The sequence below is a fragment of the Rhinopithecus bieti genome, unplaced genomic scaffold (genome assembly GCF_001698545.2).
Source record: "Rhinopithecus bieti isolate Rb0 unplaced genomic scaffold, ASM169854v2 scaffold_42772, whole genome shotgun sequence".
Taxonomy (NCBI): Eukaryota; Metazoa; Chordata; class Mammalia; order Primates; family Cercopithecidae; genus Rhinopithecus; species Rhinopithecus bieti.
The window spans coordinates 2,384,162-2,406,794 of record NW_016818842.1 but is presented as its reverse complement, the minus strand read 5'-3'; the positions used below and the strand labels follow the sequence as shown (position 1 = coordinate 2,406,794).

General features: G+C 49.8%; 1 protein-coding gene across 4 annotated transcripts in view; it reads right to left on the bottom strand.

The window, feature by feature from the left end:
• Positions 1-22,633, bottom strand: part of HIP1 (huntingtin interacting protein 1) — a 216,169-nt gene that overhangs the window by 73,682 nt on the left and 119,854 nt on the right. For 3 of the 4 annotated variants that reach the window (XM_017857668.1, XM_017857669.1, XM_017857671.1), the window contains exon 2: positions 567-630. In XM_017857668.1, coding sequence (XP_017713157.1) covers positions 567-630 — 64 coding nt within the window. Of the gene's footprint in view, positions 1-566; positions 631-12,917; positions 13,089-22,633 lie in introns of those variants that run through there. The other variant, XM_017857670.1, reaches the window with a different exon arrangement.

Below are 22,633 nucleotides of genomic sequence, written 5' to 3'. Positions count from 1 at the left end.
CGGCCAGGCGCAGTGGCTCTCCCTCATAACCCAGCAATTTGGGGTGACAGAGGGCGGAGGATTGCTTGAAGTCAGGAGCTTGAGACCAGCTTGGGCAACGAGAAATACCCCATCTCTACAAAACATAAAATAAATTAGCTACGTGTAGTGGTGCACACCTGTAGTCCCAGCTACGCGGAGCTGAGACGAGAGGACTGCATAAACCCAGGAGTTGGAGGCTGCAGTGAGGTATGATCATGCCATTGCACTCCAGCCTGGGCAACATGGCAAGACCCCGTTTGGAAAAAGAAAAAAAGGAATGCTTAAGTCTTCAAGGAAAGGAGCAGGATCTTTGGCAAGTTGATAGGCCTGAGCTCCACGGCCTCTTTGGTGTCTGCCACCCGGAAGGTCTGTGGTCTCTGCAGCCAGCGCTCTCTGAGAAGCTGCCGCCATCAGAAGCTGCAGGGACCTGGCCTGTGCAGGGCTGCCCCTTCCTGGAGCTGAGCAAGGGAGCCTGGCCCTGACCTCAGTCCCCACGAGTTGACCTGCCTCGGGGTCGGTCTTCCAAGCAACATCCAAAAGGATATTTCTGGCGTGTTTTTCCTTTACAGCCACTTCCTGCGTATTAATGGCCTTATTGATGCTGACAGTCTGAAAAACAAGAAGGGGGGAGGGGAAATGAGGATGAGATGAATAAGCCTCTGAGAGTGGCTGAGACCCTCCCAGATGCCTGCCCCTTTCTCCTCCTCCAGCCATCCCCCCAGCCCCACGGGTGGTCGGTTCCTCTGCAGGCGCCCAGCTGGGGGCAGAGGTGGGCAGCGCTCCCGGGAGTCAGCTGGCTGGGCCATCCTGAGGGAGCGGGCACCGCTGCCTGGCATTGGCTGTGCCCAGCTGCTGCTCCCGCCTGCCACTCACTCCCTTGGCACAACAACATGGCAATTAAAGCCCGCACAAAGAGATGCTTTTCATCCCCCAGGGAAACATTATTTCTCCAGGAGCAGGAGGAAGAGGCGCAGAGATCAGGGAGCGACTGTGGCCCAAGAGCATCCAGCTGCCCCTCTCTCCCCTCTAAACCTTCCACGGAGCCTTCCCTGGCTGACCAGCACCGGCAGTGGCCACCAAGTCTTTGTTTTCCCACACTCTTGGGCATTTTCCAGCTCCTAAGCAAATTCCCTTGTACTTCCTTAATGACATCAAATGACATTAAACATTCCCTCTCAATCGTTTTTAAAATTGTAACTCTTTTTTTTTTTTTTTTGAGGAGTCTCGCTCTGTCACCCAGGCTGGAGTACAGTGGCCCAATCTCAGCTCACTGCAACCTCTGCCTCCCAGGTTCAAGCAATTCTCCCACCTCAGCCCCCCAAGTAGCTGGGCCTACAGGCACCCGCCACCACACCCGGCTAATTTTTGTATTTTTAGTAGAGATGGGGTTTCACCATGTTGGTTGGCCAGGCTGGTCTTGAAATCTTGACCTCAGGTGATCCGCCCGCCCCAAAGTGCTGGGATTACAGGCCTTGTGTTTTTCCTTTTGAGACGGAGTCTTATTACTCTGTCGCCCAGGCTACAGTGCAGTGGTACGATTGTGGCTCACTGCAACCCCTGCCTCCCGCGTTAAAGCAATTCTCCTGCCTCAGCCTCCCGAGTAGCTGGGATTACGGGCGTGCACTACCATGCCCAACTAATTTCTGTATTTTTAGTACAGACGGCGTTTTGCCATGTTGGCCAGGCTGGTCTCGAACTCCTGACCTCAAGTGATCCTCCCGCCTCTGCCTCCCAAAGTGCTGAGATTACAGGCGTGAGCCACTGCACCCAGCCAAATCATAACTCTCTTTAATTTTGCAAAGTGCATATACATAGCAGTACATTTGCACAAACACAGAAATGGGATTATACCATGTAGGCTGTTTTCTTAAGTACAGATTTTTTCCTTTTTCTGTTTTGATGTCATTCTATCCCTATAACCCATGTTAAAAACCTGTTATGTATCACATACATACACCCACACATACACATAAATACCTACATACTGAAGAGGTTAATTTTGCCATTGTTCTGCACAAATTAGATTGTCATATATAGACTTCTCTACATCTTGGTTTTCTCACTTGAATATATCTCCTGGAAAATTCTGCAAATGGGCTGAAAAACCTCTAGTTTTTTTTTTTTTTTTTTCCTGAGACAGGATCTTGTTCTGTCCCCCAAGCTGGAGTGCAGTGGCACAGTCATGGCTTACCACAGCTTCCATCTCCTGGGCTCTAGCAATCCTCCTGCCTCAGCCTCCTGAGTAGCTGGGATTACTGGCGCATGCCACCATGCTCAGTTATTTTCTTTATTTTTGGTAGAGATGGGGTCTTGCTGTGTTGCCCAGGCTGGTCTCCAACTCCTGGCTTCAAGTGATCCTCCCACCTCAGCCTCCCAAAACACTGGGATTACAGGCATGAGCCACTGTCCCCAGTCAGGAATTACCTTTAAAATTTTAGGTGTGATAAATATGTTATGGTTAATTTTTAAAGAGTTTTTTTTTTTTTAAACAGGTTCATACTGAAATATTTACTGGCAAGATGATACAATGTCTAAGATTTACTTCAAATAATCCGGAAAATAAAAAATTTGGTGGTTGATGGTATAGACTCACGGATCAGCAAACTACAGTTACAAGCCACAACAAGACTAGACTAACACCTGGTTTTGAAAATAAAGCTTATGGCCGGGCACTGTGGTACACGCCTGTAATTCCAGCACTTTGGGAGGCCGAGGCGGGTGGATTACCTGAGGTCAGGAGTTTGAGACCAGCCTGGCCAACATGGTAAAACCCCATCTCTACTAAAATACAAAATTAGCTGGGCATGGTGACGGGCGCCTGTAATCCCAGCTACTTGGGAGGCTGAGGTGGGAGAACTGCTTGAACCTGGGAGGCGGAGGTTGCAGTGAGCCGAGACCCCACCACTGTACTCCAGCCTGGGTGAGAAAGAGAGACTCCATCTCAACAGCAACAACAATAACAACAACAAAAACAAAAGAAAAAGAAAAGAAAAGAAAGCTTATTAGAATTCACCCACTCTCATGTATTTATGTATTCATTTAATATCAGCTGAGGCTGCTTCTGTGTTACAAAGGCAGAGTTGAATGGTTGTGATAGAGACCATGTGGCCTGCAAAGCCTAAAATATTTACTAACTGGCTCTTTTCAGAAAATGCTGACCCTTTGTCCATAGGATATATGTTTGGCCACAAGTTCCTTGTTGATGCTGGGGCTACACCAGGGCTTCTTGGATTAGTCTTCATATTTGTATATGTTTGAACTTTTCTATAATGAAAGGTTAAAAAAAAGAAAACAAAACTTTGGGCCGGGCGCGGTGGCTCACACTTGCAATCCCAGCACTTTGGGAGGCCGAGGTGGGTGGATCATGAGGTCAGGAGATCGAGACCATCCTGGCTAACACGGTGAAACTCCATCTCTACTAAAAATACAAAAAATTAGCCGGGCGTGATGGTGGGCACCTGTAGTCCCAGCTACTCGGGAGGCTGAGGCAGGAGAATGGCGTGACCAGGGAGGCGGAGCTTGCTGTGAGCCGAGATCGCACCACTGCACTCCAGCCTGGGCTACAGAGCGAGACTCTGCCTCAAAAAAAAAAAAAAACAAAACAAAACAAAACAAAAAACAACTTTGACCCAGTAATCTCACTCCTAGGACTCTATCCTTTGGAAATAAAAACCTTTTTTTTTTTCCTGTTTAGACAGAGTCTTACTCTGTTGCCCAGGCTGGAGTGCAGTGGCATGATCTTGGCTCACTGCAAACTCCACCTCCTGGGTTCAAGCAATTCTCCTGCCTCAGCCTCCCGAGTAGCTGGGATTACAGGTGCCTGCCACCACGCCTGGCTAATTTTTTTTTTGTATTTTTAGTAGAGACAGGGTTTTGCTATGTTGACCAGCCTGGTCTCAAACTCCGACCTCAAGTGATTCACCCGCCTCAGCCTCACAAAGTGCTGGGATTACAGGCGTGAGCCACAGCACCTGGCCAGCATTTTTTTTTTTTTTTTTTAAAGAGATAGGGTTTTGCTGTCTCGCTATGTTGCCCAGGCTGGAGAGACTTGAACTCCTAGGTTCCCGCGATCCTCCTACCTCAGCCTCTTAAGTAGCTGGGACTATAGCTGCACACTGCCAATCCAGCTGCTGTTTTTTTAAATTCTTGGATATGTTCTTTTTTTTTTTTTTTTTGAGATGGAGTCTTGCTCTGTCACCAGGCTGGAGTGCAGTGGCACGATCTCAGCTCACTGCAACCTCTGCCTCCCGGGTTCAAGCGATTCTCCTGCCTCAGCCTCCTTAGTAGCTGGGACTACAGGCGCCCACCACCACGCCCGGCTAACGAATATGTTCTTAAATCCATGTCTCCTTATATATTTTCTTCTCCCTACCAGACTTGACTTTTAAACAGTATAACCTCTGTTGTGAGTTGAATTGTGTACCCCCGCCCCACAAAAAGATATGATCACGTCCAAACCCTTCCCCCCGTACCTATGAATATGATCTTATTTACAAATAGGGCGTTTGCAGATGTAATGAGTTAAGATGAGGTCATACTGGAGTAGGGTCATATTACGGAATGTAGTACGACTGGTGATCCTTGAAGAAGATGTAGGGATCCAGAGACACGCAGGGAGGATGCTGCGTGAAATGAGACAGAGACGAGTGATGCGTCTACAAGCCAAGGAATGCCAAGGACAGTCAGCGGCCACGAGAAGCTAGAAAGGATCCTTCCCAGCCGGGTGCAGTGACTCACACCTGTAATCTCAGCACTTTGAGAGGCAGAGGCGGGAGGATCACTTGAGGTCAGGAGTTCAAGACCAGCCTGGCCAACACAGCGAAACCGTGTCTCTACTAAAAAATACAAAACTTAGGCAGGTGTGGTGGTGCATGCCTGTAGTCCCAGCTACTAGGGAGTTGAGGCAGGTGGATTGCTTAAGCCCAGGAGGTTGAGGGTGCAGTAAGCCACTGTACTCCAGCATGGGTGACAGAGTGAGACTCTGTCTCAAAAAAAAAAAGAGGCTCCTTCTCTAGAGCTTTCAGAGACAGCACTGCTTTACCTTGCAAGACGGTGAGAGAATGCAGCCACCCAGTTAGTGGCAATCTGTGACAGCCCCAGGAAACTAATTACAGGGTCCTTTCCCCATCAGATGGGGTCCTCTGGGAGGACAAGAATGACATGCGATGCTTCCCCTACAGCACATGATTTGGGGCCTCCTGAGCACAGCCGTTGGCTCTGCAGGGTGAGGGGGAGAGCAGTCAGGAAGGAATCCCTGGCCAGCACTTTGGGAGGCTGAGGTGGGAGGATCGCTTGAGGCCAGGATTTTGAGATCAGCCCAGACAACATGGTGAAACCCCGTCTCTATAAAAAATACAAACGTTAGCCAGGTGTGGTGGTGCATACCTATAGTCCCAGCTACTAGGGAGGCTGAAGTGGGAGGATTGCTTAAGCCCAGCAGGCAGAGGTTGCAGTGAGCCGTGATCACCCCCACTGCATTCCAGACTGGGCGACAGAGCAAAACCCTGTCTCAAAAAAAAAAAAAAAAAAAAAAAAAAATGCAATAAAGAAGTGACAAGTTGATTCCCCTAAACCTCTCCATGAAGTAGTACTTCTTCTCTCCTATGGAGACACAGTGCTTACAGCTTCCTCTTAACACATCCTTTTCTGGACCTTAGTCCTCAGTGACAGAACTGTCCCAAGCACTGCTGTCTTCCCTGCACGTTTCCTCAAGTGCATTACAGCCATTTAAACCATGTTCTTCCCTTGGGCACCATGACAATGGCAAGATTCTGGCTGCAGACAGACCCCTGGGCAAAGTCTCCATACTTCCAGAGGCCATCAAGGTTGCCTGCAGTCAGAAAGGACTTACAAGGCATATAAAAACGTAGAAGGACAAGAAATCCAAATCTGTAAGATGCTGACTTGCACATGGTTAAGTTCCAGGGGGTTTGGGAGGGCCTGTAAGGAATACAGGCCGTGAGGAAGAGGACCACACCAGGTAGTTGGAAATGCTGGAAATGGGGCTGGATGCGGTGGCTCATGCCTGTAATCCCAGTACCTTAGGAGACTCAGGCGGGAAGATCACTTGAGGACACGAGTTCAAGACCAGCCTGGGCAACATAGTGAGCCCTCATCTTTAAAATTCCCATAAGCCACGTAAAATAATATACCATGAGTTTGTAACTACGGATCCTCTGAGTGTGTGTGTGTAGCTGAGAATCAGGAAAGTTCTGTGCAGTAGTGTTGAAAGCAGAGAGAAATCTTTTAAACGAAGACGCTGCTCAAGGAAGACTTCTTAAAGGGAAAGGAGGGATAACTCGGCCCAGCTACTGTCCCTGCCGTTACCCACTTCTCTCATGTATGCCTCATAGGAACTCTGGGGTGCGGAGGGCTGTTGTTCAGAAAGGCGGAGAAACTCACCTGAGGTCATACTCTTCGGTTCCGAGCCCCGAACCACCACCCACTCTGTACTGTGGAGGGGCTCGGGCTTGCAGGGGACTGGGTCCAGGGTTCTGGACACAGACGACAGGCCTTCCGGGCAGAGGAAGTGCCACAAGTAAAGGCATCAAAGTGGAAGAACATGGAGCGTGCAGCCTGAGGGGCAGGCGGATGGGGGAGACGCCAGGAAGCAGGTGAGGCTGCCTATGGAAGGCCAGTGAGCTTCTGAGTGGCAAGAAGGGATGACAGCAGGTGGAGGGGAATGGGCCAGCAGCAGCGGCAGCTGGGGTAGAGCTGGATGGAGCCTGGAGGTGGGAATTCAGGGAGGAAATTGTTGTTGTTGTTGTTGTTGTTTTTTTGAGATGGAGTCTTGCTCTATCGCCCAGGAAGTGCAATGGCGCGATCTTGGCTCACTGCAACCTCTGCCTCCTAGGTTTGAGTGATACTCCTGTCTCAGACTCCCAAGTAGCTGGGATTATAGTTGCACACTACCACACCTGGCTAATTTTTATATTTTTAGTAGAGATGGGGTTTCGCCATGTTGGCAGGCTAGTCTCGAACTCCTGATCTGAGGTGATCGGCCTGCCTCGGCCTCTCAAAGTATTGGGATTAGAGGCGTGAGCTACCGTGCCTGGCTGTATTTTTATTTAATGTATTATTATTATTATTTGGAGACAGGGTCTTGCTCTATCACCCAGGCTGGAGTGCAGTGGTGCAATCATAGCTTACCGCAGCCTCCACCTCCTGGGCTCAGGCGATCCTCCCACCTCAGCCTCCTGAGTAGCTAGGACCACAGGCATGTACCACTATGCCTGTCTAATTTTTTTTTTTTTTTTTTTAATAGAGACGGGGCCTCATTATGTTGCCCAGGCTGGTCTTGACCTCCTGGCCTCAAGCAATCCTCCTACTTCAACCTCCTAAAGTGCTGGGATTATAGGTGTGAACCACCGTGCCCCACCAGAAGCTATTTAATAGCATAAAAGTACAGGAAAAATGGAACCAAAATGAAAGATGTGAAAATGGAAATGACCCAATATAATGTGAGCTATAAAACGAGCTTCAGTAGGACTGGCAGATAGGAGCTCCGGGTTATAGGGAGACAGCGGAGGGATGCATCCATGGTGCCTCCAAGATGATACAGAGACTTGGGAGGCTGAGAGGGACAGATCACTTGAGGCCAGGAGTTCAAGACCAGCCTAGCCAACATGGTGAAACCCCATTGCTACTAAAATACAAAAAATAAGCTGAGTGGCTCATGCCTATAATCCCAGCTACTTGGGAGGCTGAGGCAGGAGAATTGTTTGAACATGGGAGGTGGAGGTTGCAGTGAGCCGAGATCCCGCCATTGCACTCCAGCCTGGGCGACAGAGTGAGACTCCGTCTCAAAAAAAAAAGATGATGCAGAGGCTCTGGACCTAGATAGGGGGAGGATAGCAGCAAGGGTCACAGGCTGGGAGAGACACTGTAAGAAAAGGACCCAAAGGAACAATGAACAGTGAGGCCAGGTGGCTCTTGGGTAAGAAATAGCCATTTTTAAAAGAATGAGGAAGTGAACTAGCTATAACAGTGGTGATAATCATCAAGCCGATGGCCCTAATGAGTGCTTAGACCAGGTCCCTTTGTATGAATTATCTTATATAAAGTCTTACAACTCTACAACCTATCAGTAAGCACGTATTAGTATTAATCAGCTCCATTGTGCAGATGAAGCAACCAAGGTACCTGAGATCTCTTAGGCTTAGAAAGGCTAAGTAAGCCTGGGTGGGGTGGCTCATGTCTGTAATCCCAGCACTTTGGGGTTGAGGCTGGAGGATTGCTTGAGACCAGGAGTTTGAGACCAGCCTGGGCAATATAGTGAGACTCCCATCTCTAAAAAAAAAAGGTTTTTTTAAATTGTCAGGTGTGGGGGTGCACACCTGTAATCCCAGTACTTTGGGAGGCTTAGGTGGGAGGATTACTTGAGACCAGGACTTTGAGAACAGCCTGAGCAACACAGTAAGACACCAAAGACACCATCTCTACAAAAAAAAAAAAAAATTTTTTTTTTTTTTTGAGACAGAATCTTGCTCTGTTGCCCAGGCTGGAGTGCAGTGGTGTGATCTCAGCTCACTGCAACCTCCGCCTCCTGGGTTCAAGCAATTCTTCTGCCTCAGCTTCCCCAGTAGCTGGGATTGCAGGCACACACCACACGTCTGGCTAATTTTTGTATTTTTAGTAGAGACGGGGTTTCACCATGTTGGTCAGGCTGGTCTTGAGCTCCTGACCTCAGGTGATCTGCCTGCCTTGGCCTCCCAAAGTGCTGGGATTACAGACGTGAGCCACTGTGCCGGGCCTAAAAAAAAGAAAAAAAAATTAGCCAAGTGCAGTGGCTCACGCCTGTAGTCCTAGCTACTTGGGAGGCTGAGGCAGGAGGGATCACAGGAGGATCACTTGAGCCCTGGAGTTTGAAGCTGCTGTGAGCCATGATCACACCACTGCACTCCAGCCTGGGGACCAGAGTGAGACCCTGTCTCTAAAATAAATAAATAAAAATTAAAAAAAGAACTGCTAAGTAAACTGCCCAGGCCTGTAACATCAGCAAGTGTAGGGCAGGGGTTCAGACTTTGCAGTGTGACCAAGCTCAGGCTCAGGATCACAACCTCGGCACTAGACAAGGCCCTCTACGTAATAGAGACACGATCAGAATCCACGGAATGGAAAAATGGGTCAAACTTCACAAGATGAAATCTAGTAGGTATAAAGGAAATTTTCTATACTTAGGCCTAAACTCACTGGCACAGGGAAGCTGTGACTCAAAGCAGCACTTGTGAAAATAATTAAGGTGTTTTGGCTGGGCGGGTGGCTCACGCCTGTAATCCCAGCACTTTGGGAGACTGAGGTGGGTGGATCACGAGGTCAGGAGTTCAAGATCAGCCTGGCCAAGATGGTGAAACCCCATCTCTACTAAAAATACAAAAAAAATTAGCAGGGTGTGGTGGTGGGCGCCTGTAATCCCAGCTGCTAGGGAGGCCGGGGCAGAGAATTGCTTAGACCCGGGGGGCAGAGAATGCTGTGAGCTGAGATCGTGCTACTGCACTCCAGCCTGGGGGAAACTCTGTCTCAAAAGAAAAAAAAAAAAAAAGAATTAAGGTGTTTTATTTGGCTGCTAACTTAGCAACAGCAAGATTTTGATATGGTTGATGAACATGCAAGTCTGATCTCTCTGGATGCATTAAAAGGAGTATAGTGTTCCGAATGAGGGAGCGTATGGTTGCAGTTCTCTACACAGATAAGGCCATGCATGAAACACTATTCAGTTTCAGGTTTTATACATTATGAAGGAAACTAACAAGCTGGACCATTTCCGAAAGACAGTGACCTGGATTGAAATGGATTTAAGGTCTGAAGAAAATTTAGAGAAACATCAATATTCTGAAGCGTGACCATCTGGAAGCAGGAAAAACTCCAGAGGCTGGAACCTAGACCAATGGGCAGAAGTCCATCCAGAGAGGCAGTTTCTGGATGAACTTAAAGCTGTCTCATGAAAGAGAACTCCTCATTATTGGAAACACACATGCAGAAGAGAGGCAGCCTCTTTGGGTTATCGTGAAAAAGATGAACAGGCTCAGATGACATTAGATGACTTCTAGGTCTCTTTCCATTTTTAGACTCTGAAAAGGCCGATCAGATCACAGAGGGCTCTGGATATCAGGCCGAGGAACTGTGATCTGATGGGTACTGGGGATCCACAGAAGGCTCTTGAGCAGGGGAGGAATCTGATACAAATGACCCTCCGTCCTCCTGAATGAGTTACTTCTCCAGTGCGTTAAGGAAAGTAGGGAACACCCTGGGAGTCACTGCCTCCCAGTATGAATCCAGTGCAATTGACAAGGACCTGGCCTAACCACTGGCTTGTGGAAAGAAGTCTCTTCCTAAACCAGCAGCCAGAAGGCACCTGTAAGCTCTGCCTGAGCTTGCCAGGACTGTCCCAGACCCTCCTCCTGCAGCTCTCGGGAGTTCACAAGAGCTCTCAGGCACTGTCATCATCGTGCCCAAGTCCCCAAGCAACACTTCATCATAGGGACTGTATCCATGAGGCAGAGTCCACCCCATGGTTTGGGGCCCATTGCCGAGCCTGTGGCAAGGCTTCTTGGGGGCTCATTCTGGGTTCTAAGGCAACCTGTGGGTCCCCCAGGGGGCTGGGGAATGTCAGATACTGAGAGGTTTCCAGGGCGGAAGTTCCCTGCTAAGACCAGTTTCCCGTGGCTCTCCACCCCACCCTCCACCATACACGCCCCCTGTTCTTTCTACTTTCCAAACCCTGACCTCCTTCAAGCTCATACCCAACGGTACCGTTTTCTTTTTTTTTTTGAGACGGAGTCTTGCTCTGTCACCAGGCTGCAGTGCAGTGGCGCAATCTCGGCTCCGTGCAACCTCCTCCTCCCTGGTTCAAGTGATTCTTCTGCCTCAGCCTCCCGAGTAGCTGGGACTACACGCATGTGCCACCACACCCAGCTACTTTTTCTATTTTTAGAAGACATGGGGTTTCACCGTGTTGGCCAGGATGGTCTCAATCTCTTGACCTCTTGATCGCCCACCTCGGCCTCCCAAGGTACCTTTTTTTTTTTTTTTTTTTTTTTTAAGATTTAACCAAGCTACTCAGGCCAACAATGTTTTTTTTTCTTTTTTTTTTTTTTTTTTTTTTTTTTTTTTTTTTTTTTTTTTTTTTTTTTTTTTTTTTTTGAGACAGAGTCTTGCTCTGTTGCCCAGGCTGGAATGCAGCGGCACAATCTTGATTCATTGCCACCTCTGCTTCCCGAATTCAAGTGATTCTCCTGCCACAGCCACCAGAGTAGCTGGGATTATAGGCCTGCACCACCACACCTGGCTAATTTTTGTATTTTTAGTAGAGACAGGGTTTCACCATGTTGGCCAGGCTGGTCTTGAACTCCTGACCTCAGGTAATCCACCTGTCTCAGTCTCCCAAAGTGCTGGGATTACAGGTGTGAGCCACCACGCCCAGCTCTTTTTTTTTTGTAAGAGACAGGGTCCTGTTCTGTCACCCAGGCTGGAGTGCAGTGATGTGATCATAGCTCACTGTTTTATTGAACCCCTGTGCTCAAGTGATCCTCCAGCCTCAGCCTCCCGTGATGCTGGGACTTACAGGCAGGTGCCACCACACCCAGCTAATTTTTTTTGTATTTTCTGCAGAGATGGGGTCTCCCTGTGTTGCCCAGGCTGGTCTTGAACTCAGGCTCAAGTGACCCTCCCCCGACAGCCTCCCAAAGCACTGAGTTAAGAGTTGTGAGCCACCACACCTGGCCTTTACTTTTCTTTTTCTGAATTCCTATTTCTCTCAATATGTTTGCCACTGAGTATTATCTTCCCTCCCTACCCAGACTAGAATCCCAAGGGCAGATACCCTGCCTTCTCCTTCCCTATAGGCCCACAGTTGCGAAGGCAGGTCATAAGTCCATAAATCATCAGGACTGGCTGCTTCCCAGCACTCCCTGTTCTAATGTGTACCAGGTAGAGGCCGGGGATGGTAGCTTATGCCTATAATCCCAGCACTTTGAGAGGCTGAGGCAGGAGGATCTCTTGAGCCCAGGAGCTCAAGACCAGCCTGGGCAACATGGTAAGATCCCATCACTATTAAATATATATAAATACACACACACACACACACACACACATATATATATTTTTTTTTGAGATGGAGTTTTACTCCATCTGTCTCCCAGGCTGGAGTGCAGTGGTGTGAGCTCGGCTCACTGCAACCTCTGCCTCTCAGATTCAAGTGATTCTCCTACCTCAGCTTCCTGAGTAGCTGGGATTACAGGTGCCCGCCACCACGTCCAGCTAATTTTTGTATTTTGTATTTTTTTTTATAGCAGAGACAGGGTTTTACCATGTTGGCTAGGCTGGTCTTGAACCACGCCTGGTCTTTAAAATTTTTTTAGATGGAGTCTCAGGTACACCAGGTGCGATGGCTCATACCTGTGATCCCAGCACTTTGGGAGGCTGGGGTGGGCGGATTACTTGAGGTCTGGAGTTCAAGACCAGCCTGGCCAACATGATGAAACCGTGTCTCTACCAAAAATACAAAAAGTAGCCAAACATGGTGGTGGGTGCCTGTAGTCCCAGCCACTTGGGAGGCTGAGGCAGGAGAATCACTTGAACTGGGGAGGCAGAGGCTGCAGTGAGCTGAGATGGTGCCACTGCACTCCAGCCTGGGTGACAGAGTGAGACTCAGTCTCCACACACACACACACACACACACACACATACACACACACACACACACACATACACACACACACAAAGTCCCAGGTATGTGATTCACAGTCTGTTGAGAAAACCTACTCTCTTCTCCTCCCAGCCCCAGGCTCTCTGAAGGACATCATTTGGTTCTGAACTGTTCCCAGCCCCTCCACAGGCCAATGCCTGGGGGCCCCTCCCAGCGCCAAGGGTGGGCAGTGTGGGGCTCAGTGTCTCACCTCTGGAGGGGGCTCTGGGTTAGGGAACATCCTCTGAGAACAGGCTGTTCTCTGGACTTCCCTGGAGTCACACAGGACCTAAGACCAAGCCGTGTCTCCCCTGAAAGGGTGGCATTGTCCACCACTTCCTGACTCAGCAGGCCCCGTGTCCCGGCTGGTTCCGGAGAGCCAATTACCAGCAGGCACCGCAGGAAGGGCGCCTTTCTCCCAGCCTCTCTTCCTCCCTCCCCAGCACTCCCTGTCCTCTGCTTGCCTAGGACAGCCTGGCCAGGCGGTGGACAATGGGAAACCCTCTGGCCTTGCTTGTGTGGGGAGCTGGGCCTGGGCCTGGCCTGTGGGGCTGGTTGGACACTGTCCGGTCACACACACACAGATCTTGGCAGGAGCCCAGCCCTCAGGCTGCCAAGGCCAGGCTGGCTCACAAAGGTCTCATGGCAGGAGCAGGCACAGGGATGTGCCCCAGCTGGGGGTGGCAGGTCCCAGGCAAGGGGCCAGAGAAGGAAAACCTGAGAACAGGCAGCAGAGATGGGAAAGGAGAAGGGTAAAAGAAAGGTAGAGGAGGCCGGGCATGGTGGATCCACCTGTAATCCCAGCACTTTGGGAGGCTGAGGTGGGCGGATCACCTGAAGTCAGGAGCTCGAGACCAGCCTGGCCAACATGGTGAAATCCCGTCTCTACTAAAAATACAAAATTAGCCGGGGTGGTTGCACGTACCTATAGTCCCAGCTACTCAGGAGGCTGAGGCAGGAGAATCACTTGAACCCAGGAGGTGGAGGTTGCTGTGAGCAGAGATCGTGCCACTGCACTCCAGCCTGGGTGACAGAGAGAAACTCTGTCTCACAAAAATATAAAATAAAGGCCGGGCACGGTGGCTTATGCCTGTAATCCCCACACTTTGGGAGGCCGAGGTGGGTGGATCACCTGAGGTCAGTTCAAGACCAGCCTGACCAGCATGGTGAAACCCTATCTCTACTAAAAATACAAAAATTAGCCAGGCATGGTAGTGNAAAAATACAAAATTAGCCGGGGTGGTTGCACGTACCTATAGTCCCAGCTACTCAGGAGGCTGAGGCAGGAGAATCACTTGAACCCAGGAGGTGGAGGTTGCTGTGAGCAGAGATCGTGCCACTGCACTCCAGCCTGGGTGACAGAGAGAAACTCTGTCTCACAAAATATAAAATAAAGGCCGGGCACGGTGGCTTATGCCTGTAATCCCCACACTTTGGGAGGCCGAGGTGGGTGGATCACCTGAGGTCAGTTCAAGACCAGCCTGACCAGCATGGTGAAACCCTATCTCTACTAAAAATACAAAAATTAGCCAGGCATGGTAGTGGGCGCCTGTAATTCCAGCTACTCGGGAGGCTGAGGCAGGAGAATCACTTGAACCCGGGAGATGGAGGTTGCAGTGAGCTGAGATCGTGCCATTGCGCTCCAGCCTGGGCAACAAGAGGGAAACTCCGTCTCAAATAATAATAATAATAATAATAATAATTTTCTTTTAAAAGAGGTTGTAATCCCAGCACTTTGAGAGGCCGAGGCAGTCAGATCACTTGAGGCCAGGAGTTCAAGACAAGCCTGGCCAACATGGTGAAACCCCGCAGAAAAATTAGCTGGGCATGGTGGCAGGTGCCTGTAATCCCAGCTACTCAGGAGACTGAGGTGGGAGGATGGCTTGAGCCCAGAAATTCAAGGTCGCAGTGAGCTATGATCATACCATTGCACCACTCCAACCTGGGTCACACACACAGACAAAGAAGAAGAAAAAAAAGAAAGAAAAGAAAACAGAAAAAAAGCTGGCCATTTTATTTTTTTGTGAGACAGAGTTTCTCTATTTTCGCCCAGGCTGGAGTGCAGTGGCGTGATCTCGGCTCACTGCAACCTCCACCTCCCGGGTTCAGTAGAAAAAAAGGTTGCAGTACAGGTGGCAACAGCTCAGGTTAACAGCTGGAACCTTCCACCTGAGTGAGGATGACAGGGAGAGTACAGAACCAAATGGAGATTAGGTGAGCCTGGGAGAGTAGACAGGCAGGTGAGACACGGAAAGCCAAACAGCATCCCTGCCATGGGGAGCCTTCCATGCTCCGTGAGCCTGCTCTGGTCCTAGCTACAACACTTGGAATTTGCTGCCCAACATCAGGGTCTTTTTAATTCTTCTCTTGATCAGAAAGAATAATAATAGAGCCATTGTCACTAGATTATTGGTAGCAGCAGGAGCCACTGACCCTCACTTGGGCCTCTTCCTCCTCCCAGGCACTGCATTGCTAATTTACTTCTCATCCTCCTTTGGGCCTAGAGGGCAGGAAATCTGGGTCCCTATTTTCCAAGACAAGCTACTCGCAAGTAGCACAGCCGGCAAGAAGTGAAGCCAGAGTTCAAACCCAGGTCCATCGGAGAGCGCCTCCTCTCCCACACCGTGCTGCCTTCTTTTTTTTCTTTTTTGACAGAGTCTCGCTCTGTCACCCAGGCTGGAGTGCAGTGGTGCATCTCCACTCACTGCAAGCGCCGCCTCCCAGGTTGACACCATTCTCCTGCCTCAGCCTCCTGCGTAGCTGGGACTACAGGCGCCCACCACCACGCCCGGCTAATTTTTTGTATTTTCTTAGTAGAGACAGGGTTTCACCACGTTAGCCAGGATGGTCTCGATCTCCTGACCTCGTGATACGCCCGCCTTGGCCTCCCAAACTGCTGGGATTACAGGTGTGAGCCACTGCGCCCGGCTGTGCTGCCTTCTTTAACTCCCAGGGTCCAACACAAACCTGTCATCAACTAACGTCCTCCACCCTACTGTCTGCCTCACCTTCTTACCCGTGACATCTGGCCCCCTTGTTTTTTGTGTTTTTTGTTTGTTTGTTTGTTTTTAAGAGGCAGGGTCTTCCTCTGTTGCCCAGGCTGGAGTACAGTGGTGCAAAGATGGCTCACTACAGCCTCAACCTCCTGGGTTCAAGCAGTCCTCCCATCTCAGCCTCCCAGGTAGCTGTGACGACAGGTGCATGCCACCACACCTGGCTAATTTTTAAATTCTTTTGTAGAGATGGGGTTCCCTATGTTGCCTAGGCAGGTCTCAAACTTCTGGCCTCAAGTGATCCTCCTGCCTCAGCCTCCTGAGTAGCTGGGATTATAGGCACATGACACCACATCCAGCTAATTTTCATAGAGACGGGGTCTTACTATGTTGCTCAGGCTGGTCTGAAACTCCTGGGCTTAAGCGCTTTGGCCGTCCCAGCCTCCCAAAGTGCTGGGACTACAGGAGTGAGCCATGTGCTGGGCCCTAAAATGGTGAATTTTATGATATGTATATTTTTTTACCACCACCACACACACACAGACACACACACACAGTTACAAGGTAGGTGAGCCTTCAAAACATGGTACATGAGAGAAGCAAGACATGAAATGTGACACAATGTGTAATCCTATTTGTATGAAATGCTCAGAATGGGCAGATCCATAGAGACAGAGAGCTGACTGGTGGCCACTGGGGTCCGGTAGGAGAGGGGTAGGGAGTGATTGCTTAATGGGGATGGGGTTTCCTTTTGGGGTAGTGAAAATGTTCTGAAATTAAACAGTCATGTTGGTTGCACGACACAGCGAATGTGCCGAATGTTGCTTAATTATACACTTGAATTGGTTACAATAGTGAATTTCACGTTATATGTATTTTGTCACAATAGAAAAAAGATAAAAAACACTGAGAAACTGATTTTTTTTTTCTTTATTTGAGATGGAGTCTCACTCTGTCGCCCAGGCTGGAGTGCAGTGGCGCAAACTTGGCTCACTGCAACCTCCGCCTCCCAGGTTCAAGCGATTCTCCTGCCTCAGTCTCCTGAGTAGCTGGGATTACAGGCACCCGCCTGTAATGGTAAGACCCCATCTCTACAAAAAATAAAAATTTAGCTGGGGATGGTGGTATACCTGTAGTGGTGGCTACTTGAGAGGCTGAGGCAGGAGGATCGCTTGAGCCCAGGAGTTGGAGGCTGCAGCGAGCCATGACTGTGCCACTGTACTGTATCCTGGATGACAGATGGAGACCCTGACTCCCCACCCCCAAAAAGGTGGATCTTGTCCTCAAAGGGACAAAGACTGTACTTCTTCCTCTCCTTTCCTTCCTTCTCTGACTATGCTCATGCCTGTAATTCCAACACTTTAGGAGATTGAGGTGCAGGATCAATTCAGCCCAGGAGGTAGAGGTTGCAGTGAGCCCAGATTGTGCCACTACACTCCAGCCTGGGCGATACGGCGAGACTCTGTTTCAAAAAACAAAAACAACAAAAAATGGCCGGGTGCGGTGGCTCAAGCCTGTAATCCCAGCACTTTGGGAGGGTGAGGCAGGCGGATCACCTGAGGTCAGGAATTGGAGACCGGCATGGTCAATATGGTGAAACCTTGTCTCTACCAAAAATACAAAAATTAGCCAGGCGTGATGGCACGCACCTGTAATCCCAGTTATTCAGGAGACTGAGGCAGAAGAATCGCTTGAACCCAGGAGGTGGAGGTTGCAGTGAGCCAAGATCGCACCACTGCACTCTAGCCTGGGTGGCGGAGTGAGACTGTCTCAAAAAACAAAAACAAAACAAAAAAAAAAACAAAAACAGAAAATGTACTTTATGAAGAAAAGAGACCAGTTATGGGTGTACAAGTTACTTATGTCTATGTGTAGCACACAATAACGAATAGTGTCAGAAAACTAAACCCCCAATGAGACGAAGCTTCCAGAACAGGTGTAGGATACACACAAGGGCTACCTTATTACATGAGACGCAAAAGGAAGAAGGGAGGGATGGGTGTGCTGCTTTCAGCCAAGGGTGATCATAAACTCTGATTTTGCTCCTGTCTTGTCTTTCTGGAACAATCTTTGAACTGAAAAAGCCAGAAAGAACACCAAAATAGACAACCCAAGTCCAAGGTGAGTTCGGCAACAGCAGGAACGCCCTGGGTGCCGAGCGAGCTGAAGGCTTCTGACTTGGAAGGGGTAACACACAGTACAAGAGACTGAGAGACACCATCAGGGATCTCAGCCAGACTGCAGAGAAAGACAGTGGTACCCAAAGTCCGGACACGGGTAAGGATGATCGGGATTTGCCAGAGAGAAGGTAAAACACATTATCCATGACAGATTCCAGAAAGGCAAGGAGGCACCGATCACCAGGCACCAACTGAAAGAAGTCATGTGAGACGGACCTTATTTCCCTGTGAGACTCTAGACCAATGTTTCCCGGACATGAAACAGACATGGTGTGTGTCTGAATCTCCATCATCGAGGCATTTAATAAAGTCTCTCAACCGGGTGCGGTGGCTCACGCCTGTAATCCCAGCACTCTGGGAGGCTGAGATGGGCAGATCACTTGAGCTCAGGAGTTCGAGACCAGCCTGGCCAACATGGTGAAACCCTGTCTCTATTAAAAATGCAAAAAAATTAGCTGGGCATGGTGGCACGCACTTGTAGTCCCAGATACTCGGGAGGCTGAGGCAGGAGAATTGCTTGAGCACGGGAGGCAGAGGTTGCAGTGAGCTGAGGTCCTGCCACTGCACTCCAGCCTGGGTGACAGAGCAAGACTCCATCTCAAAATGAAAACAAAAACAAAGTATCTTATAACATCGTCCTAGACAAGAATAAGAAAGGACAGGCTGCCAGGAGTCCAAAGTGTCAGGCCTCTGAGCCCAAGCTAAGCCATCATATCCCCTGTGACCTGCACGTATCCATCCAGATCACCTGAAGCAACTGAAGATCCACAAAAGACGTGAAAATAGCCTTAACTGATGACATTCCACCATTGTGATTTGTCTCTGCCCCACCCTAACTGATCAATGTACTTTGTAATCTCCCCCACCCTTAAGAAGGTTCTTTGTAATTCCTCCCACCCTTGACAATGTACTTTGTGAACTCCACCCCCTGCCCCCAAAACATTGTTCATGACTCCACCGCCTGTCCCCAAACCTATAAGAACTAATGATAATCCACCAGCCTTTGCTGACTCTCTTTTCGGACTCGGCCCACCTGCACCCAGGTGAAATAAACAGCCATGTCGCTCACACAAAGCCTGTTTGGTGGTCTCTTCACATGGACACATGAGACACAAACCACCGCCCACCAGCCAAACCTGGCCTCTGCCTGCTTGTGCATGGCCTGCGAGCTAGGACTGGTTTTTATGTTCTTGTTTAGGGACAGAGTCTTGCTCTGTTGCCCAGGCTACAGTGTAGTGGTGTGATCATAGTTTATTACAGCCTTGATTACAGCCTGGGTTCATGCAATCCTCCCACCTCCACCTCCCAAGTAGGTGGGCCTACAGGTGGGCACCACCAGGCCAGGCTACTTTAAAATTTTTTGGGGGGACTGGGCACAGTGGCTCACGCCTGTAATCCTAGCACTTTGGGAGGCCGAGGTGGGTGGATCACAAGGTCAAGGATCAAGACCATCCTGGCTAACACGGTGAAACCCCATCTCTACTAAAAATACAAAAAAATTAGCCAGGTGTGGTGGTGGGCGCCTGTAGTCCCAGCTACTCGGGAGGCTGAGGCAGGAGAATGGTATGAACCCAGGAGGCGGAGCTTGCAGTGGCTGAGTCTCGCACTCCAGTGCGAGACTCTGTTTCAAAAAAAAAATTTTTTTTTGTAGGTATGGGGTTCTCACTTTGCTGCCCAATCTGGTCTTGAGCTCCTGGCTTCTAGTGATCCTCCCGCCTTAAGCTTGCCAAAGTGCTGGGATTATGAGCGTGAGCCACACAGCCGGCTGGGTTTTCAATTTTTTAAGGGTGGGGGAGGAGGAGGAGGAGGAGGAAGAGTAGCAGCAGGCCACAAAGCCAAAAACATTTACCATCTGGCCCTTTGCAGAAAATGTTTGCTGGCCCCTGGGGTGGGCAGGGCAGCCTATGAGGGTGGATGTCCACATTACAGAGGCTGATTACTGGCCCCCATCACTTTGGGGTAAGGCATGCTGGCACCTGAGCCTGTGTCCTCCTCCTCATGTTTACCAGGGAGGTATATGTCAGGCACAGTGATTAATCTAACTGATGCTGGGAACAACAGTAACTGCATTTAGATGACTTTTTTTTTTTGGACAAGGTCTTGCCTGTTGCCCAGGTTGGACTGCAGTGGTGCAATCACGGCTTATTGCAGCGTCGACCTCCTGGGCTCAAGCAATCCTCCCACCTCAGCCTCCCAAAATAGTTGGGAGCACAGGTGCATGACACCACGCTCAGCTAATTTTTTTTTTTTTTTTTTTTTTGAGAAGGAGTTTTGCTCTGTCACCTAGGCTGGAGTGCAATGGTGTGATCTCAGCTCACTGCAACTTCCGCCTCCCGGGTTCAAGTGATTCTCCTGCCTCAGCCTCCCAATCCCTCTCAGCTGGGATTACAGGCGCCCACCACCACTCCCGTCTAATTTTTTTGTAGTTTTTAGTAGAGATGGGGGTTTCACCATGTCGACTAGGCTGGTCTAGAACTCTTGACCTCAGGTGATCCTCCTGCCTCGGCTTCCCAAAGTGCTGGGATTACAAGCGTGAGCCACCGCACCCAGCCGCTAATTTTTTATTATTCGTAGAGGTGGGGATCTCCCTTTGTTGCCCAGGCTGGTCTCGAACTCCTGGCCTCAAGCCATCCTCCTGCGTCAGCCCCCCAATGTGCTGGGATTACAGGCGTGACCCACCGCGCCCAGCCTCAGCCTGGTTCCTTGTGTGAGTCTTGGTTTCTTGGTCGCCTTTTCCCTGTATGCCAGCTGCCTCCCTCCATAAGAGAACATCTGTGATGACCCTTGGGGTGCCCACTTAGGTTTTCAAAGGGGCCTGGAATGTAGGGCACAGGGTAAGAGACTTGGACACCAGGTCTTAGGGAAAGGAGAAGCTGGCCCATGTGCCCTCCTCTCACCCACAGGGAGCTGTGGCTTCGAAAGGGGTTCCTCCCTTGTAAGGCTGCTGCTTCTGTCGTCATGGAGGAAGCCTTGGTTCCGCTTCCCTAGCACCCCAAACTGCAAAGTCACGCTCACAGGTATTGCACCCCGAGGGCTCATTCCCCATTCATCAGTCACTGGTTGGGCAAGTCACCCTCCCTAGAAAGCCCAGCCTTCAGTGAATCCACCAGACATATCCTGATCTTTGACTATTCACAGAGCCATACTGGAGTGGCCTTTTGTAACGGCCCTGGTCAGAGCTTCCGGATAGGCAGCTTGTCAGCAAGAGTGGGAAACCCTGGGCTGCGCCCTCCCCACAAACCACCAGCATTGCCCAACTTCCTCTCTTCATGCCCTCTACCACCCTCTCATTTCCCCAGCTTGCTTGCTTGCTTTTTTTTTTTCTTGAGACAGTTTCACCGTCACCCAGGCTGGAGTGCAGTGGTGCAATCTCGGCTCACGACTACCTACCTCCACCTCTCGGGTTCAAGCAATTCTCCCACCTTAGCCTCCCAAGTAGCTGGGATTACAGGCATGCACCATCAACTCCGGCTAATTTTGTAGTTTTAGTAGAAACAGGGCTTTACCACGTTGGTCAAGCTGGTCTCGAACTCCTGACCTCAAGTGTTTCACCCGCCTCAGCCTCCCAAAGTGCTGGGATTACAGGTGTGAGCTACCACGCCTGGCTAATTTTTGTATTTTCAGTAGAGATGGGGGTTTCACCATGTTGCCAAGGCGGATCTTGAACTCCTGACCCCAGGTTGCCTGCCCGCTTCAGTCTCCCAAAGTGCTGGGATTATAGGCGTGAGCCACGGCACCCAGCCATTTCCCCAGCTTTCTATCAGTGAGGTTAGTTTTGTCTCTTCTCTTTTATTAATATACTGCAACTTTTCTCTGTTGATCTGAAGACGCAAGGTGAGTGACGCCTGACTTACAGGAGGTCCCCCAGCATGGGAACCATCCCTTATCCAGCTCTGGTCTCTTGAAGTGCCCGATTTCTAAAAGTGACCTTTCTGTCAAGTGAATGAGTCAAGCCCCAGCCACATCCCAGCACTAGAAAACCTGATGCTTCTCCCTTGAGAACATCCTTTTTTTTTTTTTTCAATTATTTTTTTTGTAGAGATGGGGTTTTACTATGTTGCTGGTCTCGACCTCCTGGGCTCAAGTGAGCCTCCCACCTCGGCCTCCCACCCAACATCCTTGACATCGCACCTTTTGTTCTATTTCTGCAGGAATCACTGTGCCTAGAAAGGAAGACTTTGGTCAGTGGTTCCCAGACTTGGCTAGGCCAGGATATCATCTGAGAATCCTGTACCCCTAGTTTGTACACACACCCCTAGATTCCTTTGCTCCACCCCCAGATTGGACTCATTTGGCCTGGGGAGGGTCCATGGCATTGTTAATTCTGGTGATGTTACAGAAGAACATTCTATGTCAGAGTCTAATAAAAAAAAATCAGCTAAAAGAAAAACAGTGGGCCGGGCGCGGTGGCTCAAGCCTGTAATCCCAACACTTTGGGAGGCTGAGGCAGGCAGATCATGAGGTCAGGAGATCGAGACCATCCTGGCTAACACTGTGAAACCCCCTCTCTACTAAAAAATACAAAAAAAAATTAGCCGGGCGTGGTGGCGGGCGCCTGTAGTCCCAACTACTTGGGAGGCTGAGGCAGGAGAATGGTGTGAACCCGGGAGGCGGAGCTTGCGGTGAGCCGAGATCGTGCCACTGCACTCCAGCCTGGAAGACAGAGCGAGACTCCGTCTCAAAAAAAAAAAAAAAAAAGAAAGAAAAACAGTGGCTGGGCACTGTGGCTCACACCTGTAATCCCAGCACTTTGG